Raw genomic sequence first — 25060 nt, 5'->3', positions numbered from 1 at the left:
ATCAAGGTGCCAACATGGTAGGTTTCATTCTGAGACCTCTTCTCTTGGCTTGTAGCAACTGCCATCTTTCTATGTGTGCTCAATAAGATCTTTTTGTTGTGTGCATGTGAAGAGAAAGAGACAGAGGGAGATGGAGAGAGCTCTATGGTGTCTCTTTTTATAAGGGCACTTGCAGGAGGATGGCTCCACCTTCATGGCCTCCTTCAAACAAAATTATCTCCCATAGGCCTCATCTCCATCATCATCACAGTGGGGGTTGGGGCTTCAATATATGAGTTTTGAGGGGAACACAAATATTAAGTAGATAACACCTGGGAAGAAAGTTTTTGCTGGTTTCCCAGGTGAGAAACTGAGGCTCAGAGAAGTAAATATATTAGACTGAGCTCACAAGAGAGACCACTGGAGGAGGGCTGTGTCCATGATGATGGCCTCTCCATGGTGAGCTGCATACCCAACTCTTCCCTTTACTGCCACCTCCCCCAACCCAGGAGCCTGATGTGCCATTTGAACACAGAGCTCTTTTTTCTAAGTTCTTAGAATGATGTGGTAGTTTAAAAATATGTCCACAAATTCTCTTAGACTCCTCCCTTCAAAAGGTGGAATCTACTTTATCTCCCCTTTGAAACAGGCTTTACTTGCCAACTCACTGCTAGGGAACAGAATGTGCCAAAAGTGTGGTGTGAGATTTCTACGATTAGGTCTAAACGACACCATGACTTCCTCCTTGCTTTCTCTCAGATCACTGGCTCTGGGGAAGACAGCTGTTGTGTTGTGAAGACACTAAAGAAGCTCCGCAGAAAGGACCACATAGCAAGGAACCAAGGCCACCTGCCAGTAGCCAGTGAGGAAACGCTTTGTGCCATGTGAGAGTATCATCTTGGATGTGATTTGTCCCACCCCAGCCAAGCTCCAGGTGACTGCAGACCTGGCTGTCATTTTGACCACAACTTCATCAGAGACCCTGAACCAGAACCCCTAGTTGTCATTCTCAGATTCTCAGAAAAAGATAGAAATGTGTGTTGCTTTAAGCTGCTAAACTTTGGAGGCATCAATAGATAATTAATACAAAGGGAAAAGCATTTTATACTATTCTCCGTTCTCCATTCTTCATATAATCCATGTGGCCAAACCATACCAACATTTCTAAACATCTATTTCCTCTTACAGAAGATGGCAATAATAATATCATATATCATGCCTGATATCTATCTATATATATCATACCTAGCAACAAGAAGCTCCAAAGAAGTGCTCAGTTAATTGTGGCTGTTTTCAACATCTTATCAGCCATGTGGCTTCTTTAGGTGAGTTTTTGTCTCTTGGTTTCAGATGCCCACTTCCCTCACATGAGGTGTGAACCTCAACCTTAAGTTGGAGTGCATTGCCTAGTAGAGAGCCCCAAGAACCTAAACCTCACAGTTTCTCCATTTCAGTACAGAGAGCTTTGCTGTAGAGAGCGTCACTCCTCTCTCGTGGTCTTCAGCTAGCCTCCATTCTTAACCTTTCATCTCAGAATTTTAGCTTTGATGCTTCCCACTTCCTTTTATGGTTACTTTAACTAAAGTGAGTCAGGTCTTACTGAAAAACCGACCACAGTCAGTTGGCCCCTATCCTCCCCCGGACCAGGAGCGCCTGGGCAGAGTGTGAGGGTGATCAGTGTTTACTCAGACCATTGTTTCCCTCTCTCTCCTCCAAGTCACGGGGCCTTGAGTAGGGCTTCCCCAGCTACCATGCCCCTCCCAATAGACCGCAGTCAAAAGTCTACCTCACATTTGTCTGGTAACTTAAGGAGGGAAGAGAAGGTTCTGCAGCAGCTTGAATCCTTGGGTATTCTATCCAGTGGACTAATCAGTTGATATTCTACTCGGTTGGGTGGGCCTCTGATCTCAGCTCAAGGGGTATTTGGTGAGTCTTTGAATACCAGTAACAATCAAATGTGTATAGGGACCATTCTTAGAGTCAGGAGCCATGTTAGCTCTTTATCTGAATTTTCACAACAACCCTGGTAAATTAGTATTCATTCACCCAGATCTTTGGGGCTTAAAGAAGCAAAAACAAAGCAGAACAAAAACCCATCCCGAACGCAAACCAAGCCAAACAAACCCCCAGAAAACAAAGACAAAACAGAAAAAAGTCCTCTGTCTATCTTTCTAATATTGATATCTACAGAACCTCATCCTTAGCCTTGAAAATCAGCATGATCGTTAAGAATTTAAGGATTAAAAAAAAAGAATTTAAGGATAATTTCTTAAAGGACTGAGCTTGTAGGAAGACTATGGAGGTCTTTGTTATTTCCTTTGGAAGTGAAAATTCTTTTTTCCTCTGATCAGATTTGGAACTTGCCTTCTCTATGGAAGAGTGTAGTTGGCTTTCTTTACCTGAAATGCAGAATTCATTTACCTACTCTCTTCCATCTTGGAAACACTAAGGAAATGATTCTAGTCAAACAGAAGTCAACTCACGCCATAAAATACTTTTAATAAGACTCATTTATTTATTAAAAATTAAAATCTGCTATGAAGACAGACAAACAATGTAACATTCCCAGAGGAATTGAATTGCTTCTAGTTAAAACTGAGTTCTATTAGAACCAACTTTATGTTGTTATAAATAACAAGGAAGGACACAGCTTTCAAGAATGAAGTGGTTGAAGAAAGAGGTCAAGAGAATCTCTGAGCCACTGGAATATTAATTATCAAAGGGGCTCCCTAGTTTCTCCTCCTAAGAAGGTAAGAGTTTTTACAACACTCTAGGAGCCCCAGGCCCAGAGAAATTATAGGGAGGTCAGGAAAAATAGCTCAACAGCTATGAAGTATGGTTAGACTTGAAATGGAAGCATCAGTAGGCCCCCCCAAGAAACATTGTTTAACTTATATAAGTTACAGTTTCTCTTAAAATACTCAAATATCATAGGGTATCACCCTACAAAAACAGCTTACACACAGGTGAAAAAATAAATATTGAAAAAAATTAAAATATTGGGCTTCTTTCTAAATAGTTCACAGAGAAGCTCAGTAAATAAATACTAATGGGTTGAGGTATCAAAGGTAATAAATATTCTAAGAGAGAGGTATGACAGGGTTTTCCAAGGAGCTGATTAGCTCTCCCACATCCCTGGATGGGATTTTTGTAGATCTCCAATTTATGTCCTAAAGCCCAGAAGAGCTGCCATCCTGGATGTTCTGTTCTCCAGCATGTTTCAGATTTTCATCTTCAATGTCATGTAAGCTTCTATGTAGTTGATGAAGATGTCAAACTCACCCATGGCTTTGTAGACACCTTTCTCTTGGAGCTGTGTAGGGAGATAAAAAACATTTAGTGCAAGCTCCATCTGAGTGAGTAAATGAGTACCTGGCTTGGATGGGCATGACTCTGGGGCCCAGGAGATGCACTTGCTCCCATGTGTTGGGAGGTGAAGGACAGACCCTAGGAGCCTGAGGGTACTCTTGGTGCCTTAGGAAAGGGTACATGTTGTTCTAAACCACGGCTAGCGAGGAGCAAGAGGAACACTCACTTCATAGAGCACAGGCTACAAAATGATGCCTTTTCAACAATTTTAAAGGTCATGTGCTCACATGACACTTATTCCAAATTGGGAGAAAAGATGTTAGAGGAACAACTTTGAAAGCAAGACAGTAAGAAGAGAGAAGAGAGCCCTTTTATGTTCATGCTCTCCCTCCATTGCATTGAGCAGGCCCTGGCCTACTCCTCTGGCCTATTATCAGGGGGCTTATGCCCCCTGATGCTGCCCAGTGTCTGTCTCCAGCCCACAAAGAGGACGAGACCACACGGCTTCTGGTTAGTGGGGCTGAGAAGTTCACAGACAGTTGGAAGCGTGAAACCCCATTTGATCTGAGAGCTGACATTCTCAGGCACCTTGGCAGGTGTGAACGGCAGCTGGGAAGTGAGTATAGACCAACTCTAAACCAATGAGAATTCTACTTCCTGCTCTGAGTTTTTGGGAGTCTAGGCCGAACCCCTGGGTGTGTTTGTGTGTGCACATTCATGTGTTGGTTTCCTGCACGTGTGGCTTTAGTCTAGATTCCCAACACAAGCTACTTTCTGTTTCCTTCATCACTCTCCCCAGCATCTAGCTCGCTGCGTTCACGGGCTGGCTGGCTGGCTCAACCCACAGGCCTGCAAAGGTGGGGAGCAGTCATTTAGAAACCCCCAAAGATACTTCACAGAAAACAAATATAACCAAGGCGGCAGCTCCTCACTGGCTGGGGAGGTCACACCATCTGTGGGGTTCCCACACCCCCTTTGAGAGAAGGACGGGCCTGCTTAGCACCTGCCAACTGGGGAGTGGGTAGAGGTCACGTTCCCCAAATCGTTTCTCCCACCATCCACTTACTTTATTAAAGGTGCTCTTCACCTGCTCCACCACCTTGCTCTTGTTTTCACAGGGTAGAAATCGATGCTGTGGAGGAAAAGAGAAAGTGTGAATGCCACCGGCTCCCAGCTCTTGTGTCTATGGCACTTGGAGGACAAGCTGGAAGCACCAAGAAGGGGCCAGACTCATCTTGGATACCTAACCTCCACAGCTCCTGGGAGAACTGAGCCCTCCCTCACCCTGGCCTACTAGACAGAGAAGAACCAGCCCAGGGAGCCCAGGATGAAAAGCGTTTCTCCGGGGGCCTCTCAGTTCTTTGCAAAGCTTGCATGAAAACCCAGGAGCTGGAGCTTGGAGCTTCCTCTCTGAACACCACAGTGCTGACAAGTGCTGAGCCAGCCATTCTGTCCTTTCCTGCTTCCCTGTCCTGTCCCTCTTCTTCAGTTCCAGTCGCCAAGGACCATTTCTAAGTCCTCCGAGGACTAGAGATGTGATCTTAGTCATGCTGACCCAAACCTTTGCATAGTCCTGTCCTACAGACGGAGAGCAACCATTTCCCCAATTATCAGGGAGAGAACAGAGGAAACCAGTGGTAAAAGTATCATTTCAGTTGGAGAAATTTTTATCCTGGGGAATTATTCACAGACACTAGCCTGGAGGTGAGTAGTCACCTGGGCCTTCTAAAATGCCAGGGAAAGTCCTGTCAGTTGGGCCCCACTTACGGGCTCTGCTTTCCAAAGGTAGAGAGCAAGAGGTAGGTGGAGTTTCTTCTCCACGGAACTCTGCTTCCTGGCCCGTTTTGCTGGGCTCAGGGTCTAGATCCAAAGGGAGAGGGGAACCCAGACTGAAGCTCTAGGCCCCTCTCATAAAGAGAGAGGAGAATAGTTAATAACCCACAAATGACTCACAAATAACAGGAAAGCTGTTTGCAAACATGTAAATGCCTAGCAGCCTCCCCCACTGCCTGCTCAGAAAGAAATGAGCAAGAGATAGAACTCTCTCGCCTTCGGAGAGTCCTCCTGCCAATCTGTCTCCACGTCTCTGGGTGTGAGAAGAGCCAGCTGAGCCAGGGGAAGACCTGATCTGCACTCACGCAGCGCCGCAGCCTCAGCCTCAGGGTCTTCAGCTTCTCTCCCAGGGAGTTCACGTGCTGTTTGATGTCTGGGTCGTGGTTCTCTGCCTGGGGCATCACCTCCTCCAAGTAAAACTGGATCATCTCAGACAAGGCTTGGCAACCCAGGTAACCCTAAGGGTGGGGGGCGGGGGGAGTGAGTGGTTGGTGACTTGGGAGGTAGAGCTGCTGCCTCAGCTTGAGGGGACAGCTTGGTACCCAGGGACCTTTCTTAACCAGCCACCTCCCCCAAGGGCAGCCCTTCGGCTGTGTGCTGAGTTAAGATCTTTCCACTTCTCCTTTTCAAAGCAAAGGAAGCAGACCCAGCTCCCGGCCTCCCGTCTCTGAGTCACGCTGCACGCTCCCCTCCCACATACCCACCAGAGCTCTCACCTTAAAGTCCTCCAGCAAGGATCTAGTCAACAACATGCTGTGCAGCTGGTCCTTCGTTTGCTGCAAGAAGAGCAAAAGGAGAATGAGCCTGAGGTTTGAGGAAATAACTGAAATGTCTATCTGATGCCCTCTTATTTATAGACCTTCTGAGTTTGAATCAGTGCAGGAAAGGAGATTTTCAAAGCAGGACATTCAACAGGGTTGGAACAATTAGTTAAATCTGGTCCTTTTCCTCAGGATCAAGTTAGTTATAAAATTCTGCTAGGTTTTGAAGCCAAGGCAGAAGCTTGACTTGGTACTGGTCTCCTTTCTGCAGGGCTGGATCGGGTTCAAAGCGGCCACCCACGCCCACACACCCTTTCAGTGCTCTTTGCTTTTTCTCCCTCCCTGCTGGCTTTTTCTCCCTCCCTGCTGTGGACATCCAGCTGCAACTTTGAACGCCATCTGGAGATGGGAAGATCTCCTAATGCAGGTTTCCCCGCTGTATGGCACTTTCCCAAACCCTTAGGCTTTTCCAGGTTCTGGAAGCCCATTCAGCTGAGGCCGTTTATGTTTCCCTGTCGAAAGATATGGAGGACATCTTCATCTTCAGTCTGACCCTTTGTAATTTCTTCCATGTTTCCTAGCATAGGAGTCATAGTGCCTTTGCCTGTTAGGTGGCTTTTTCTGCACATTTGTCGCATTATCTGGACTTAGCTTAACTCACTGAACCTATGGCTTGACCTGGGACTCTTGAAGAATTTAAGTTTGAGGGAAATGGGTGTTGGGGATGGAGGTGAACAAGAAAGAGGGTTCTTAGAGCTCTGGCAGAATGCCTACTTGGGGTGATCCCAGTAAGGAAGGAAGCACAGCAAGGCATTCATACTCACAAAGAAAGTCTTCACCTTGCCGAAGGCAGCTCGGAGCTCCCGGAGCATGTGGGGCAGGCCGGCTGAGAAGTGGGTGCAGCTGTCCTCAGATAGGGTGCTCTGGTGTCGGTTGGCTCCTGCCCCGGCCAGGAAGATCAGGAAACACAGAAGTGCTGGGCTGGGCATGGTGAAGCTCTGCCTTCGGAGAGTTGGCCTTGTGGTTTGGTGTTGCAAGAGCAAACCCCTGGTGTGTAGACCTTCACCTACTGCGTCCTCCTTTTATATTGTGAGTTCGGTGAGGTCTCCCCATTCATAAAAAGCCACAGTCACAGATTTCCTGGCAAACAGCCCCTCCCTTCCCTCGACCTCTCCAACTTTGCATTCGCTGAACTTAAAGTTGTTAATTTTTTTTTTTTTTTGCATCGTAAGCAAAAAGGATTGTTGAACAATGAGCTTTTGCATTACAGCTATTTTTAGGATGAGCTACCTCTCTCTCTGCTTTAAAATAACTTTCCAGCTTTTCTTAATAAAAAAAGAAGTTGATTTCCTGGGGTGAACAGCTGTTGTGTGCATAGAGGCCCACAGTTGTGGGTTCCATTCGCGTGTTCCTAGGTCACAGTGACGTGAACAAATTGGCCATTCCAGAATGCACTGGAATTGAGAAATAATTGGATCCCCTCCTCAACCTGAGTTGAATGCCCAAGACTGTTCTTTGCTGAATTGGAAAGAGCCTCAGTTTCCCCAAGTGAGAACCAGGGTGATCTAAATATCCTCAAAATTCTCTCTGTTTCTTTCATTTTATTTCCAAGAAGTCCCCTCATGGAAGTCAGCTTCCCACAAGACTAGCAGAGCCATGGGATGTGCTCCAAGCTCCTTCTCCAGCCCTGAGTTCATTTCAAGTCTCAGATCCATGTCTCTACCTCCTTGGTGGTCCCCATGCTTGGGGGAAGTTAGCAAGAGTAGTCCATACTTACTGATATCTTGGCACCTGCCAGTCAATGGGACCATTATCAGTCTTCATTTCATAGTGAGCAAACGGAGGCACAGAGATGTTAAGTACACTGCACAAGATTACACGGGGGCTAAGTGAGAGTCACTTTGTATTCAGTCCTGCTTGACACCAAGGCCACGTTCTCACTCTACACTGTGTAATGAAAAGGTTGGATTAGAGAATCCTTTAGGTTGGTTTTTTTTCTTTTTAATTGTGAGCTTCTGTGGTTGGAGACTTAAGCTTGAAAGATGGAAGTGGGGAGAGGGAATGAAGGTAGAAATAACAAGGAAATTAAGTCAGGATTCCTTGAAAGCTGGCCCCTTTCCTTTCTCTTACTATCCCTTGCCCTGCCTTCCAAAGAAGTCTTAGCCATCTTGTCTTGGACTTGCACGTGTGGATTTTTGAAGGTGAGCAGGAAGGGTGGCCAGATGTAGTGAGGAAGGTTGCTCTACCTCTAATAAGGGAAGAAGAGGGATAGTGACATCGCTTCTTCGGGTATCTGGAGAGTCTCTCGGGGTCCTTTGATATGCCTTTACCTTCTCCTTCTCCAGGGACTTTTCCCACCTCCCCAGTGAAGACAGGAATGAGGAAGACCACAGACCTTGGTGGGCAGGAGGTCTGGGCTCTTCCCTGGTTCTGTCACTCTTTAAAACCAGGGAAAGTCACTTGGCTTCCCTATGTCTGTATTCCTTCTGTCCCAAGGCGGCAGCAGTAATTGCCCTCCTGACCATCAGGGCCCTTTGGGCTTCACATGAGAGGGGTTTGGGGGAGTAACAGGTGCATTCAGATATCGGTTATCTCTAGCGTTTCTGTCATTTCTCTGCCCTCCTGCATCAGCACTTGGGACGCCTCAGATGTCACCTGGGACACCCCCTGAGTCTTCCCCAGTGGAGAAGGTCACTGTGCCAAAGCAAATGGGGCAGACATACTGGGGCCAGGCCAGTCTGGAGTGAGTCCAAGGGAAAGAAATGAGGGGGTCCAGGCCCAACCTGTGGATTACCTTGTGGGTCAGGATCAGGGGGCTGTGGCCTCTCCTTCCAACACTTTGAGGAGTGTCAGTGCAAAAGCCTAAGAATCATGAAGGGAGAAATGACTCCTTTAGAAAAAAGGGTGGAGCTCATGCAGGAATTTTTGCCCCTGCTGATTTATATCGGGTTTAGGAGTACTGGATTTTGTTGCCAGGAAGCAGAGAAGAGGTGAGGAGCTGAGTTTTCATCCCCTCCTACACTTCTTCACTCTTGTCTCCTGGGTTTTTGGGCTGTGCATGCTTTAGCCCATAGAGCTGATGGCCTCTCTGAGCTGGGTGTTCTGGAAGCTGATGCAGCATGGTGGAGGAGTCAGGTCAGAGGATTCAAACCCCAGGCAAGGCTATGAGACCCCTCTCCCTGACCCAGGCAGCATAGTCCCCGCCTTCCTTTGTTTGCCCCATGCCATGTGATTTCCTCTACTACTAAACCTACACACTGACTCTGCTGTCATCTCTGTGCACCCCATCCCCCCACCCCCAGTCAGCCAGGAGCTCCATGAAGTAGGACGTTTTTTTAATCATCCTTTGTGTACCTGCTGCCACGCACAAGGTCTGGTCCATGGAAGAAGGCCCCTGGCCATACAGCTTTCTCTTTTCTGTGTTGGGATGGGCAGAGCAGATCTGGTACATGATGAGCCTGTGGCAGGGCTGGAGGAAGTAACGTGCAGGAGGCTGGTTTGGGCACTCAGAGGGATAGGGAAGCAACTAGAGAGGCAGGCCAGCAGCTCTCACACTTTCTTCTTATAGAGATACACACACACACATACACACACACACACAAATGTACATACACTCATACACATACACACATGCACAGGATAGCAGGCGGCAGGAAGCTAAGCAAAGCCATTTCTTACTTTCTTTTTTTAAAATTTTTATTTACTTATTTTGAGAGAACGAGAGAGAGAGAGACGCAGACAGACAGAGACAGAGAGGACGAGCAGGGGAGGGGCAGAGAGAGAAGAAGACAGAATTCCAAGCAGGCTCCACGCTGTCAGCACAGAACCAGATGTAGGGCTCGAACTCACGAACTGTGAGATCATGACCAGAGCTGAAATCTATTTCTTTAATCTGTAATTTATTAGGTAGGGTTAGGTTTAGGCTCTGACTTCTTTATTTGTTTTGGAACATGTGATCAATGATCTCAAGCCATTTTTTGAATAGTTGATCTTCCCCCTACTGATATCAAATCATTGTCCTCTCTCACCTGAAAACTTCAGAATCTAAATGATTGGGGGCAACCATGGCAAGTTTTTGGATGCAATTCCTTAATTAACAAATGGAGATACCAATGTATTTTCTGTCAATATATACGATTGATGTCAAGCTGATAGGAGAAAATGGAGATGAATATTTTGGGACAAGTTAAGAGTCCCCGTTTTTATATTGGCAAAACAACAAGAACAATAAAAATAGACATCATTTGGGGCAACTGGGTAGCTCAGTTGGTTGAGTGTCGGGCTTTGGCTCAGGTCATGATCTAGTGATTTGGGAGTTCAAGCCCCACATCAGGCTCTGTGCTGACACCTTGGAGCCTGGGGCCTGCTTTGGATTCTGTGTTTTTCTTTCTGCCCCTCTCTTACTTGTGCTCTGTCTCTTTATAAACAAACAAACATTAAAAAAAAAACAGGCATCATTCTATTTCTCAAGGCTGTGAAGACATCTGTTCATTTGAAAACTCATTAGGATCCATTGGGAAAAGTCTCAAACTCACAGTCACATTGAGACATAAAGGTCAACAGTCTGCATGTTTAGGAGTTTCAGTTTGAGTTTTAGTAGTTTGGGAAGAGCCCATGTAGGGAGAAAGTAAGAGAGCAGACCACTATGAATGATGGGGTGTCAGTCTGGACACCATTTGGTTCTGTGGAGTTCATGAGGACCCAAATGCCACTGACCACTGTGAGCTCCATGAGGGCAAATGGCCTGAGTCCAATCTTCCCTCAAGTCCAGATGCATAGCAGGGGTCCACTGAGTTTATTAAATTGAGTTTAAAGGACTTCTCCCAGTGGGGACTCTCTGGGAGAATCAGAGGAACATTGGGAGAAGAAATAGTTCCCCATTTCCACTCCTCTTCCAGAATATTCCCGAATTTCTGTATTCAGTTGCAAATGAAATAAAATCTGATTAATCATGGCTTAAAAAAGAAAAGGATATTATTTTTTGGTTTCACTAACATGAAGTCAGAGGCAGGCAGTCTGGGGCTGGTTCAGCACCCACATCACCTAGAACCTGCTTCTTCTTACCTTCCTGCTCTCCTCTCTGTTGTTGCAAGATGTCAGGGAAAAGGAATGTAGATAAAGTCCATAGGGCAAAAGGCATGTAAGCCCAGAAGATCCTAACAATCTTTCCAGAAAGCTCCCCTCAGTGCGTTTCATCACTTTAGCTGCAGAGGCGTCCAGGCAGACAAGCACTGCTAATGTGTGTGTGTGTGTGTGTGTGTGTGTGTGTATTGTGTGCTGTGTAAATAGATCTTGAGGTCCCATCCAAGAGCACAAGAACTCATAAGGAATCACCTTTGAGCTACCCTCCTATTCAGCAAAATGGAAGCCTTCCTGGCACTGTTGCTTTGCATCTTGTCAAAATTCTACAACAGTCTTGTGGGCCTTCACTAGAGCCACAAATGGAAGGCTAAGAATGTAGTCTTGCTGGACTCAGGGTTCAACTAGCTTGCCTGGCAACCAGAGCCACTCAGGAAAGAGCGGGCAGGTCAATGATACAGGCAGAGAAGAGGGGATGGTACTCGCTCAAGACAGACTAACGACTATCCTGATGAAGAATACCGTTGGGGCTTGGTTTCTACTCACCCATTAGTAGTATTATTTTAAGGCTGAAAATGGGAGTTTCGTTTCTTCTTATTTGGGACATGTAGTATGTACAATGCTTTCCCCGCTTGAAACTTCTAGTATTCCCTTGAATAACCTTCCTTAGCATCCTGGACAGAAGCTTCCTCAGCTGCTATGCCGCAACAGGCCTGGTCAACAGCACAGAGGCTGACAGCACAACCCCAAGTGTGGCTGGGTGACAGCCTCAGAGGACCAGGCTCTGTGGCACTGTCCTCTGCTGGGCTTCTCTGACATTGACCTTGTGGCTGGGGGCAGAATATGGACCAGGTGGATTAGAAGTTTCAAAGGAACCTGAGTAGGGGCCGGCCCCTACAGCAAATCAAGCAGGGGTTATGCAAACTGTATTGAGTGCCCGTCCTAGGAACATGGCCCACAGACGCTGCAAACCACAGCGGAAGGGCTGATCTTTGGACAGCCAACGTGGAATTCCCCTTTGTGCAACTGGGGCACCAGATCAAGCAATTTGGATTTTCCTTAGGGGACAGACACTGTGATCTGTAACTTCTCACATGAGAAATTCGGTGTACATGGGCCAGGACACCAGGTGTTGGAGCCTTTGCCCCCCAGAGCACACAGCTGTTTCTGATCTGTTTATATGACTACCCAGAACAACTGGTGTCGTTAATAGAGTACTAATGTAGTTATTAGCAGTAGAATAACTGTGTAGTTGTACAGAGTCCCATACTTAGAAGGGTTCTTGCTCTGCTATTACTGCCTTGAGATACTTAGTAATTATTGAACTAGTGGCCCCATGTCTTCACTTTTCACTGGGCCCCCAATTTGCATAGTTGATTCTGTATATGAGACTGAAGTCATCTTCTTTCTCTGCCCTCCCCTTCATCTTGTGTTCCCTAATACAGTGAGTGACATGACCCTCTAACCCAACATACAAGCTGTAAACCTAAAAATAACTTGCTGGTTCCCCCCATCCCTTGCCAAGTCATGACCAATCTATTACTAGGTGCTCACAATTTTTCTTCATAAACATCTTCTGTCTGCTTACTTTTCTCCATTTTCATCATCATCAGCAACAGCTGTCTGATTCAGACTACCATCTTATCTCTCCTGGGCTCTAAAATAAATGCCTAAAATTCCAATGTCCATTCTCCAAACAGTTCTCCACTTTGTAGGCAGAGTGATTATTTGCAAATAGCAATCTGGTCATGAATTCTCCTTCTGCGTACACCCTTCAATGGCTTCCCACACTTTCTTTCTTGGTAAAAATAAAGACCTGTATTCTTCACAACGTCTATGACGTATCATCTGACTCTCCTTCCGTCTTGACTTTCATCACTCCCCACTGTCTCTGCCCTTCTGCTTCATTGACTTTACTCTTTTTGTTTTTTGTTTTCAAATAGTCCATGCTTTCTCTCCTATTGCAGAGCTTTGCACATGTAGTTTCCCCTTTCTGGATTGTTCGCCCCCTTCCCTTCATCCTTCAGTTATTACTTCATCAGATGAGTTTTAACTTATTTTCAGTTGGATCTTCTGGGTATATCTTCTCAGAACACCTTGCTCCTTTCCTTTCTAGTACATATGGCAGTTCATAATTATCCATGTGGCCTTTGGCTATTTGTTGAGCTCCATACTTGCCATTGGACTGTCCTCCATGGGGCAGGGCTCCTGTCTGTTTTTGATCACCATTGTTTGATCACCATTGCCTAGTACTTAGCACAATGGACACATACAAGGTTCTTGCTAAATATTTGTTGAATGACTAAGTATGTGTTTCCTAAACTTTTTGTAGCTATAACTGTCTACCTTTGTCTCACAGAAAGTAGAGGAAATAGTTCCATTCACAAACTATATGCTTATTCCCATTTAGCTTTTCCATTTTTAAAAATCAATCTCATTACTAGTCAATACTCATCCAGGCAGGTGTTAACCAAATCCCCCATGATTCTTGAAGTGTTAAAAATGTCCTATGTCATAGAGTATCAGAAGAAAGCCCTTAGCCATTATACCTCTCATTTTACGAATGGGCAAACTGAGGCCCCGAGAAGAAAGTGGCTTTCCCAGGTGCTCGAAATAGTTAATGGCAAAGGTAGAATCTGACCTCAATTCTCTTTCCATTCTTCTTCTCAAATGAGCACCTAATTCCTTGACTCTGAAGAGTACTAAATCACTCCAAATTTTCATGGCCAGCACCAACACTAGAGGGTGCTAAGATGGGATCAGTGTGTGTAGTTGCAATGATGAGAAGTTGAAAGTCATGGAAATAAGTTTCCCTTTACAAACCAATTGTGACTCTATTATGTGCTCTTCAGGTATGTAGCTCTGTGCTTGGGAACTAGAGATGGAGGCGAGGGTTGCTTAAATATAGGGAAATACTTGAAGTCTTAGGATATTTGTAGCCAGAAGACAGAATTCTTACTGTATCTTATCTGAGACATGACAGCAATTGTGCTAAGAGGCATAGGTTGACATGTCCTTCCACCAAGGAACCCCTTGAGCACCATCTCTCTCCAGAAACCTTATTCAAGAGAGCAGAGGATTGAGTGTTTCCCTTCATCTTGCCTATACTGGTCTTTATCTCCAAAACGTACCCCTGACTCTAAATCCTCAATCACACTCCACATATTTTGATGTGTGCTTTAGATGCACAACTCTATACCATGTGTGAAGACTCAGATGCTTCCCCCATCTTGGATTCACACCACTTCTGCTGTAATTGTGTCATTTACATGAAGCCTTAGGTCATAAACTCCCTGGGGAAAGGAGTTGAAGGGGGCCACAGTGTCCACTGTGGTCCCAGTTTCCCTAAGTCAGCTGTTCTCAAGCTGTTTGGATTCAGGACCCTTTTACTTTCCTAAAAACTACTGCAAAACCCAAAGAGCTTTTACTGATGTGGATTCTATCCATCAATATTTATTGTGTTGGTAACTAAAACTGAGATATTAAAAATACCTATTTATGAGTTTTCCAAGTCATAATAAAAATTTATATGTTAATATAAATAACATATTTTTATGGAAAATAACTATATTTCCCAAGTCAGAACACCTTTAGTGAGAAGAGGGACACTGTCTGACATTTGTTCCAAATCTTTTGAAATATCTGTCTTAATAGAAGAACTTGTATTCTTACATCCGCTTTTACATTCAATTGGTTGCAATCTATTGCTTTAGCTTGGAGCATATGAAGAAAATCCAGCCTCATAGATATACAGTTGGAAAGGGGAGCACCCCCCAGGGGTCCTTGGACCTTCCCCTCCTTTGAGAACCACTTGCTTAAGTGTTCAACAAAAATCTCTGGCTGAGGATGAGTGGGAGGAGGATGATCAAAGTTTTGCCTTGGAGGAAGGCGTGTGGGGGAGGGGAGGACATAGCAACAGGACACTGGGCCTGGATGGAGAGGGAGAAGCCCACCTCCTCATTGCTTTCTTCTTTATTCAGAGTTTCCAAATAGCCAGTGTGGTCCTGCATTGTCACAGCTCCTGTGACCATCGGCATATGTCATGGAAGCTGAAGTGCCTCACACGTGGGGGTTGTGGTTTCAAGTCAGAAGTTATGGGAGTTTTGGGGCTGATTTGCAGTGCCTTACCTATTACCGTAAATCCCCTTCTCCAAGGGGCCCCAGACCAAGGCCCAGGTCGTCGGAGCTGGGCGTGGTCAGGGGCCACTGGGCTATTAGAGGGACTCTACTGTGGCTTATTTGGGGTTCTACTTTCCACTTCCACTTTTAGTTCTCTCTCTTGCTCTCTCTGCTTTCTCTTTGGTTAGCCTTGTGCTTTCTCAGTTTTCAGAACAAACTGAAAATACCATCAGATATTTTCCAGTCTGGTGGCCAGGATTTATCCACCCAAAACAATACACTTTGCTTTCACATTCTTCTCCATCCCATGCAAAGTCAAGAGTTGCTGAGGTCTTCCTGATCTGATTAACTGAGAAATCACTTTAACAAGGTGTGCATTCTTTTAGGAACTGTGGGATCAAATTAAACCTTGATTCCTAGTTGCCCATCTGACTCTGGGAGACTCTTTATAGAAGGAATGGAAGGAGAATTTTACAGAGCTGGACTGAGAACTCCCAAAGCCCTAATATACTTCAACCTTCAAAAACAGTTCAAAATAGGGGTGTCTGAGGGGCTCAGTTGGTTAAGCATCCTCGCTTTTGATTTTGACTCAGGTCATGATCTCACAGTTCATGAGTTTGAGCCCCATGCCAGGTTCTGTGCTTATCCATGAGCCTGCTTGGGATTCTCTCTCTTTCCTTCTCTCTCTCTGCCTCCTCTACTTGCTTTCTCTCTCACTGTCAAAATAAATGAATAAGCTTTTTAAAAAAAAGTTCAAAATAACGTATCACTAAACTATACAATATACTTAAGGAAGTCCAACAAGGTTCTGATACTTTTGATGTATCAATGCTTTTGCAATTATATCAATACTTTAAAAAATTATATTTTGTTCTTTAAAAAAGTTAAGAGAATCTGTTTGTGCCTTGGCTTTTGGGTGATCTCAGTTTGTTCCTGGTAGTAAAGTCAGGATTCTCAAGCAGGGGTTTGGATATAAATTGGTATCAAATAGTTGACTGATTGGCTTCAAGAATCCCTGATTGGCTAGGGATTGTGCTCACAAGCCTCTCTTAAGTGGGAGACCTTATACCTCCTTTGACAGTAAAGGCTGGATCTTTGGCAGCAAAACACCCATTTTCCTCAATTTGCCACTCCCACGCCCCTGGATCCGAGTGGTCGGTTACTGGAAACCACACGATATGCCCTGCCTTTGAGTTGGTCTTTGCAGTCAAGTGTGGTCGGTTACGTGTGTGGGTCCTAGAGTCAAGCTAACGTTGCCACCCACCTCTGCCTCTTACCAGTGGTGTGACCTCGGGCAAGTTGCTGAACTTTGTAGTGCTATAGTATCTATGACTAGAGATGGTGACTGGCATTGCACGGTTGTTGTAAAGACTGAGTGAAAGAGTGTGTGGACACAAGTGCTTTGTGAGTGCCTGGCACAGAACGGGTAATTGGCACCTCTGAGCTGTGGTTTTTGATGCTTTTCCATGGACATGCATAGCTGTTAGAGCTGGATGTCTTTCTTTGTGAACCTGATGCCTCAGAACAGGACAGGGTCTCCACCCCAACATTTTGAGGACGATACACAAATGTGCACCCCATTGTAGAAAGAGCTGTGACCCAGGTGTCCAGGAAAATGACAGCCAGCCCTGGGCCTCCACCATGAGATCCCAGACTAATCCCTTTCCATCCCTTAGCCTTGCTTTCTGCATCAATAAGTTGGGGGGTTGACAGAGTTGTTTTTCTAAGGTCCTTTCCAAACCTAACATCCTAGCATTTTGTGGTACTCCTCCCTCCCCCCCCAATCCTTACTGGCAGGAGCTAGCCATCACACGTGCTTCTGATGCAGATATGCCAAATCCATGAGTCAGCCCCATGCCAGGCCCCCCTTCTTCTGGTTCACAGCTTCTACCCAGCCCTGGAAGCATCATTCTGTAACAGAAACAAAACCTTTTCTTCAGGCGACTTTTGCGTGTGTTCACCTGTATTTCCTTCTCGCAATCCTGGCCCCCAGCGTGCTTGAAGCTGCAGTTTCATTGTGAGTCAGGTCTGCTGAGCGCAGTGGAAACCAGATGACAAGATGCTGCCTTTTCCTCAAGAGCATGGTCTGGGGGGTGGCGGGGGTGTGCGAGGGAGGTGATCACCCTCAGGAAGTAGATTTTCACATTGACTGTCTCTGGGAAGAAAGAATATTACTGGAAAGCCTGCGAGATCACTTCACATCTCTTTCAGAAGGGCCTTCACATTCTCAAGAAATTATTTGCACCTTGCCTTAAAATGTTTGTGTTATTTTGGTATCTGCTGCAAGGCAGGCCAGTGCTGGGGAGGAAGTGTTCCTGTTGTTGGTGGCTCACGCCATGAGTGTCAGGTAATAGGTCTTCCTGGTGGAGGTGGCCATGTGGTGTTGGATTCCATGGCAGAGCACAACGAAGCTCAGAGTCCTGCCTCAGTCCTAGGGTGGGGTGGCTGCTGGCTTCCACAGGCTTTGGGGCAATGAGTGGAGTCCCTCAGCCCCTCAGGTATGTCCCATGGGGAAAATAAGAAAGGGCAAATAGTGGATCAGATTCAGAGGTAGGGGAGAAGCTATGGAAGATAAAGCAGGAGTCCATTAGGTGTTCACCCCAGAGGCTGAGTTCTGTGTAGGGCTGGGTGGTGATTTGGGACAGGTGGAAAGAAGAGCAGGTCATCGAGGAGCTCTTGGTCAAGCAGGGCAGAAAGCAGGGGTTTCAACAGAGGGTCCTCTCAGAGGGGAAAGTGGATGAATACCTCCCAGAGAGGAGTCCCAGGGAGACAGAGTACAGTGTGATAGGAGGTGACCTGAATGTTGACTAAGACTGGTCAAATGTGCAGTAAGAGAAAGAAATCTTCCTTAGGTGGCCAAGAGGCACATGAAAAGATGCTCTGCATCACCGATCATCAAGGAAATGCAAATCAAAACCACCATGAGCTATCACTTCCTACCTCTCAAAATAGTTACCATCAAAAAGACAAGAAATAACAAGTGTCGGTGAGGATGTGGAAAAAAGGGAACCCTCCTGCACTGTTGGTAGGAATGCAAACTGGTGCAGCCACCATGGAGGACAGTATGGAGGTTCCTCAAAAAACTAAAAATAGAACTACCATGTGACCCAGCAATTCTGTTTTTGGGTATTTATCTGAAGAAAACAAAACTAATTTGAAAAGATATCTACACCCCCATGTTCATTGCAGCATTATTTATGATAGCCAAGATAAGGACATAGACTAAGTATCCAGTGTCCATTGATGAATGGATGAAGAAAATGTGGTATATGTATTATTAATACTTTAAAAAATGAAATCTTGCCATTTGTGACAACATGAATGGACGTTGAGGATATTATGCTACGTGAAATAAATCAGATGGAGAAAAGCAAACGCCATATGATCTCGCTTATATGTGGAATCCCAAAAGCCCCACAAGATAAAAACAAAACCCCCAAAACCCAAGTTGGTAGATACAGAGAACACACTGGCGACTGCCAGAGATGCAGGTGGGGGGAAGGGGGGAGGCTGGTGAAATGGGTGAAGGGGGCAAAAAGGTACAAACTTCCAGTTATAAAATAAATAAGTCATAGAGATATAAAGCACATATAGTGGGTCATATGGTCAGTCATATTGTATTAGCCTTTATGGCTACAGATGAGAATTAGATGTAACGTGGTGACCTTTTCTCAGGGTGCACAAATGTCAAATCACTATGCAGTAACCATGAACTATTAGAGCATTGTAGGTCAATTTTACTTCAATTAAAAAAGAAGAGACTATCTTTTGTTAATCTTGTAGACCCCAGCTCCCAAAAACCTGAACCGAGATTGATGCTATTTCTATAGAATAACCCAGTTGCCTCACAGGCTCTGACCAGTCAGCGTTATACAATGAGTTCCTGTGAAGGCATCGTTCCAGGATGGAGTGTTCCAGGTTCCAAAAAAGTGATGCAAGCATCTGTGCATAAGCCATATATAAGCTATGTGCCCTGAAGTGAACAAGTGTGTACCTGATCAAGGGAGCCGCAAGGTTCTACTGTGTGTCAGGGAAGGGGATGTGGGTGGGGCTTGGGCCCAAAATGAGGAAGGACTGGGATAACAGAACATCTCTAGTGGAGTGTCCCCGGCCAGCTGGCTTTGATGGAGCACTGTCATGGGCATCCAGAAGCCCACATATACTTCCACCAAGGAGACCCAATCAGATCTGCCGAAGTAATAGCCGTCTCCCAGCTGTGAGAAGAATATGAGGAGATGCTTGTCACAGTGCCTGGCATAATGAGGACTCTGTGACTCGTGCCTGGCCAAATCCACTGTTTCCAGTACTGACTGCTACGTTACCACATGACAGGGCCACTGCTATCAGAACAGCTATGACTGTTGATGCTACCACAATTTCGCTTTCCCTTCTGGGCCTCCTGAAATGATGTTGAACATCCAAAGTAGAGGAAGAGTTGGTCTCCTCGCCGAACCCTTCCTGTGTGGGTGGGGGCTGCAGGCGAATAATGAGGCAGGGCCCCGGGTGGAGGCATCTGATGGGGGCAACAGGACCTGGGAGCTTCTGGTCACTCTAACCACAGCTGGGGGTTTTGTTTCATTTCATGTAAAATCAAAGGGCTTTCGAGTAAACTGGGGGTGAGGAGGAGGGCCCGGGTTGCACACAAGAGGCCACATAGAGCCAGAGGCTACCCCCGTCTAGGCCACAGTGGCAGGAAAGCTGGGGTTGAGGCTACCCCGGCACTGCAGCTGAGATCTAGAGTTGCAGAAATGGGGTGAGGCGTGCCGACTTCTTCATGTTGACCCCTCCCTTGGCCCCCAGTATGTCCTCCCCGCACCGGCGGAGTAAAAGGCCAGGTTCACATTCAGCTCTAGCTGGTGGTTACTGGCATTATCATTCTAAAAACAACCATGTTAACTTTTTACATGAATTGTTCCCTTCAACCCCAGCCCGCCAGAGAACAGAAGGCATTCATCTTGGGGTTCTCTAGGCCATAGGCTCATCTTTCTGATGCACCCATTTCATCACCAAACTCCCATTTGCATGAACCTTCAGGACAGAATCCTGCCCTCCAAGCTTGGCATTCACGCTCCCAAAGGTCTTCGCAGTCTTCTTTCCTGTAGATTTTTCTGCACAAGGTCTTTGGCCCAAAAGAGAGGGCTCTCTCACCTGTTGTTGGAAGACACCCTGCTCTCTTGCAACTCCTCTGCCTCCGTTATTCATGGCTCAAGGCTCTGTTATTCATGTGCAATGGCCATACCCACCTGCTCCCCTTCCATCCAGCATAGCCCCTCAGTGTGCCTCCTCTCTGAGCCTTTCTTTACCAGTCTCATCCCACTAAACTTTCTTTCATTTGTAAAACCTCTCTTCAGGGGCACCTGGATGGCTCAGTTGGTTAAGCATCTGATTTCAGATTATGATCTTACTGTTTGTGAGTTCGAGCCCCTCATTGTGCTCTGCACTGACAGCATGGAGCCTGCTTGGGATTCTCTCTCTCACTCTCTCTCTCTCTCTCTCTCTCTCTCTCTCTCTCTGTCCCTTCCCCTCTTACATGCTCTCTCTCCCAAAATAAATAAAAATAAAACTTAAAAACTCCTCCAGTGCTTATGATCATACATGGCCATACTTGGTCTGCACCACCTAGAGTTGTGAGGCACCCTGCATAAGCCCTCATGTGTGTATGTATGCATGCACATGTGTATGCACATGTGTGTATATGTGTGTATTTTGTATTTGGAACCTGGGCCCATGCTTCGGGTATGCCAGGGATAGAGGAGACATAGCCTAGACTGGTGGGAATATTTTCCTCATTTTGGCTAACATATGGGTTTAAGAGTCTCAAATGGCAAAGACCTATGCCCCTCCAAAAGGAGACCTGCCTTCTTTTGTGTGACTGCAGAGGTCTTCCAACTTCAGTGAACATCAGTTTCTTTCTCTGTGAAATGGGTTGGGGAGGGGACACCTCAGGGTTTTTTTTTTCTCCCTTGCAGAGAATCAAAGGGGCTGGTGGATAGGTAACAAAATAGCTGAAGACATGAAAGAGCTCCCTTGTGGTTTGTCCTTGACTCAAGGAAGGTGGCTTTTCCCAGAACCAGCAGCCGGAGGAGGCTCTAGGAATTTCTTCTTCCTCACCAAAGCCACACAGGCTGTCCCTGGATTCATCCCTCCCACGGCTCCATGTGGTATGGTCTGTGAGGCCTCACTTTCCTACCAACTGCATTCCAGCTATGAGAGTCTGAGCTTTTCAGAAAGCTTCCTTCTAAAATCCCCCTCTGCCCAGGGCTTACAGGGAGCCTGCGGACCTTCCTTCCTGTGACACGGCTGGGGAAACACACTGGGCTGCAGATCTATTATTCATCTTCTCAATCAGGAGATGGTGAGCTTAAGCAATGGGATCTGTTGTGAGTCTGAGCGTGTGCTTGTGGGTGAGCATGTATGTGACTCTGCAGCTCTTCTATGAATAACTGATGCCAACTGTCTGCTGCCACATACCGTGACCTACTGTGCACCATGGACCTGATATTGCCTGATCCAAGGCTGAGAGCCCACAGACCTCTGCCAATAGCCACATTTGACCACTACTTAGTTTAGTTGGTTTACCTCATTACTCTTTAATTTATTATCATGTGCCATATTGGACCCCTGGGCTTGGACCTTTCAAAAACTGTCATATAGCTTCCCTTAAATGAAAGACTTATCTCAAAGTAGCCATACCTGCTCACTAAACTTTCCTTCTTGGAAGCTGCTATACTACTTTTCTACGTTCCTTCTATACTTCATTCACTTGGAGCTCCACTTGTCCTCCCTACCCATTGCTTCAGCCAAGAACTCACCCTCCAAAAGCATCTTCCAGGAAGCCACTGCCAGATTCCAAGAAGCCTTAGAAATCAGAAATGGTCCAGTTCAAATCCAAAGGACTGTTGTCCATGTAGCTCATCTTCCCAGTCTAGCTCCTACATAGGACACATAGAAGATACCATTTTTTTTGTTTTAAATATAGTTTATCGTCAAGTTGGTTTCCATACAACACCCAGTACTCATCCCAACAAGTGCCCTCCTCCATGCCCACTGCCCTAGAAGATCTCTTAATTGGAAGCCAGAGTCATCTGGTTCAAGTCCTTGCTTTCCAGACATGACTACACAACCTGGCACCAAGCTTTGTCCTGAAGACTTTCAGCAAAGAGTCTGGAATGTCTAGTGATCCTGGTGGTCAGAAAATTTTCTTCAACAAAAACTCTGTCCTGCTTTACTCTAAGCCTGCTGTTAGCTACAGGGAGCACCCAGAGCTCCAGATAATATTGGAGCTAGGAGGGATTAGGGAATTGATTTTTCAGGTAATTTCCATATTAACCCTCTCTTCTTACCGATGAGGAAATTGAATTCTGGGGCCTTTAAAGAACTTGCCTGAGAGGCAAAGTCAGAGTTAGAACATTGGTCTCTTGCTAATTAGTTCATGTCTTTGCTCATATCACCACTCGAAGATGAACAATGCAGCTTCAATAACTTTTAAAATGTTAAAATTTGGCATTACACCTAAAACTAATGTAAAACGTCGGTTATCTCTCAATAAAAAAAGGTGCTGTAAGGGTGTGGTCCTCTGCTTCATCCTCTCAGCATTCCAGAAGGAAACCCAAGCCCCCTGAGATTCTATCACTGCTGATATTTAGCCCCTTTTTCTGCATGTAGCATGGAGGGGCATGTAATGAGAGGAAAATACCCACCACTTCCCAAATAGAACAAGAGGAGATAAATTTCCCCACGCTTGGCAATGATAGAAGATAAATAACGTTGACTCTCAATATGGTTCATTGGCAGAATTTTCCCCAGAGCCAACGACCTGTGTCAAAGCTATATTTTCCACTCTGGCTACTGTGATTTGGTTGTGGCACACTTGCTTTCTTTCCTTTTGATAGTGCAGACTCTGACGCAGGTTTAGGGCCCTGGCAGGTGTGTGGGGGTTTACAAGCCCATCTCTGGCCTCTGACACCTCATCTCCTCATCTCCCCTCCCCCTCTCCTTCCCGACACGACCAGAGCAGCTAGGGCAGAAGCAGCTGGAGGTGCAGGTAGGGCGTTAGGGTTTTACCACCCCCAGAATCTGCTTTGCATGTGCCTGGAACCTGAAGGCAGAGCAGGCAGAACCCAAGACAAGACCTTGGATTTTATAGGGGTTTTTCGTAGCACAAATTCCAAGAACTTTAGGATGACTTGATAGATGACATTTGATGTTGCTCTTCATTCCTTCTTGTTAAGTTGTTTTCTCTTGTGCAGTGTGTGCGTGTGTGAGGCATTTGTGGACAGCAGGGCTTTCCCGGGGCTGCTCAGATTTACTATCTCATCCGCTCATCACTGCATCAAGGATGAACAATGCCTTTCACGTCCACTAATAATCAGATTCCAATCAGAGGGCCAGAGTGGCTTCTTCCACTTCCTCTTTGAAAAGGAGATTGTTTCCAGGGATGGCTGTAGGAATGGACAGAGAGAACTAGTTAGTGAACACAATTTGTTCATAAGTGGGGCAAGGCTGGGAAAATTCCCAGGGGCCTTGCTGCTGGCTGAGTCCAGAGGGTCCCCAGGATTTGAGTTTGGTTCTCTACCTACTGTGGCCAGCCCCATCTCTTCCTGCACCCCAAGCTCAGTCCTCCAGGGCCCTCTCATCAGCTTTCTGGCTTCTGTTTTTTTTTTTTTAACTTTTAAAAAATGTTTTATTATTTATTTTTGAGAGAGAGAGAGAGAGAGAGAGAGAGAGAGAGACCTAGAGTGTGAGGGGGTCAGAGAGAGGGAGACACAGAATCAGAAGCAGGATCCAGGCTTTGAGCTGTCAGCACAGAATCCAATGCGGGGTTCAAACCCACGAACCGCAAGATCATGACCTGAGCCGAAGTTGGCTGCTCAACCAACTGAGCTGCCCGGGCACCCGGCTCTCTGGCTCCTAAAGCCTCAGTGCAGTTTCCTTAATTCACAGCTTTACCCCTACCAGATGCTCTCTTCCCCACTCCCTGGAAAAACCCCATTTTCTCAAAGGTAACTGGTCAACTGAATACTAAAAAGTAGGTCATAACTCCAATTTCCCACCCTCTCAAGATAACTTCTAGAGTCTTCACTGGTTATGTTGCAGATAGAGTGTATAGGTAAACTAGAGCATTAGTGACTCCCCACCCCAGGGTGTGTGTGAGTGTGAGTGTGAGTGAGGGAGTATGCATGGGCGCATTTGAGGGCAGGGTGGGGGTAGGCTCTGGGCCTTTCCCGACTGATTGGATTTCTCATCTCACTAATCCTTCCCAAGCTGACAGATGAATAGTGCCCGTCATGGGCAGATGTTCACTTCTCTGGAATTACCCCACGTTGGTAATAGTGTGACTTCAAGTGCTGGGTTTGAGATGTCTTCTCCTTGTCCTAAGCTACTGAGAAGCCTCGGGTGGAGCAGAAGTGGTCCACCCTGGAAATAACATACAAGCATGCCAACCGCCTACCCACTTCCTGAATAAACGTGGCTGAGGATTCCTGAGCTTGGGGGCAGGTCTGAATTCCTCAAGTCATCTTTTCCTTCTCCGGTGCTAACCTGCGCATGGCTCGGCCCCCTCCCCGTCACATTAAGAGCTGTATTTTGTTAGTAGTAGTTTATGCTCTCAGACAGAGTCACTCTAGAGAAAACTGGGTAATGACAAAACATGATAGCTCTCATTGCCCCTTTGGGACTCAGCAAATACATGTTCCTTCCCTTTTTTAAGAGCTGTTTTCAAAGGGGCGCCTGGGTGCCTCAGTTGGTTAAGAAGCTGACTTGATTTTCAGCTCAGGTCATGATCTCATGTTTTGTTAGTTCGAGCCCTACATTGGGCTCTGTGCTGACAGTGTGGAGCCTGCTTGGGGTTCTCTCTCTCTCTCTCTCTCTCTCTCTCTCTCCTGCTTGGTCTCTCTTCCTCTCTCTCAAAAATAAAAATAATAAAAAATACTTTAAAAAAGAGCTGTTTTCCAGTGTGGAGGTTCCTCAAAAAACTATCC

General features: G+C 46.1%; 1 protein-coding gene and 1 long non-coding RNA gene across 4 annotated transcripts in view; one reads left to right on the top strand and one right to left on the bottom strand.

Annotated features, from left to right (window-relative positions):
* Positions 1-2458: 2458 nt before the first annotated feature.
* IL10 (interleukin 10) lies at positions 2459-6956 on the bottom strand. The gene is made up of 5 exons (XM_029935395.1): positions 6707-6956; positions 5838-5897; positions 5427-5579; positions 4355-4420; positions 2459-3292 (listed from the first exon to the last, which is right to left on the bottom strand). Exons 1-5 carry the CDS (start codon positions 6869-6871, stop codon positions 3200-3202), a joined length of 537 nt encoding a protein of 178 aa, XP_029791255.1. The 5' UTR covers positions 6872-6956; the 3' UTR covers positions 2459-3199.
* Positions 4772-25060, top strand: part of LOC115288256 — a 28499-nt gene continuing 8210 nt past the window's right edge. The window contains exons 1-2 of one of the 3 annotated variants that reach the window (XR_003906909.1): positions 4772-5573; positions 5754-5930. This is a non-coding gene — a long non-coding RNA (uncharacterized LOC115288256). The remainder of the gene's footprint in view (positions 5574-5753; positions 5931-25060) is intronic. The other 2 variants (XR_003906908.1, XR_003906907.1) reach the window with 2 other exon arrangements.

This window comes from Suricata suricatta, chromosome 3 (genome assembly GCF_006229205.1).
Source record: "Suricata suricatta isolate VVHF042 chromosome 3, meerkat_22Aug2017_6uvM2_HiC, whole genome shotgun sequence".
NCBI lineage: Eukaryota > Metazoa > Chordata > Mammalia > Carnivora > Herpestidae > Suricata > Suricata suricatta.
This window is presented reverse-complemented; position numbering and strand designations above follow the sequence as displayed.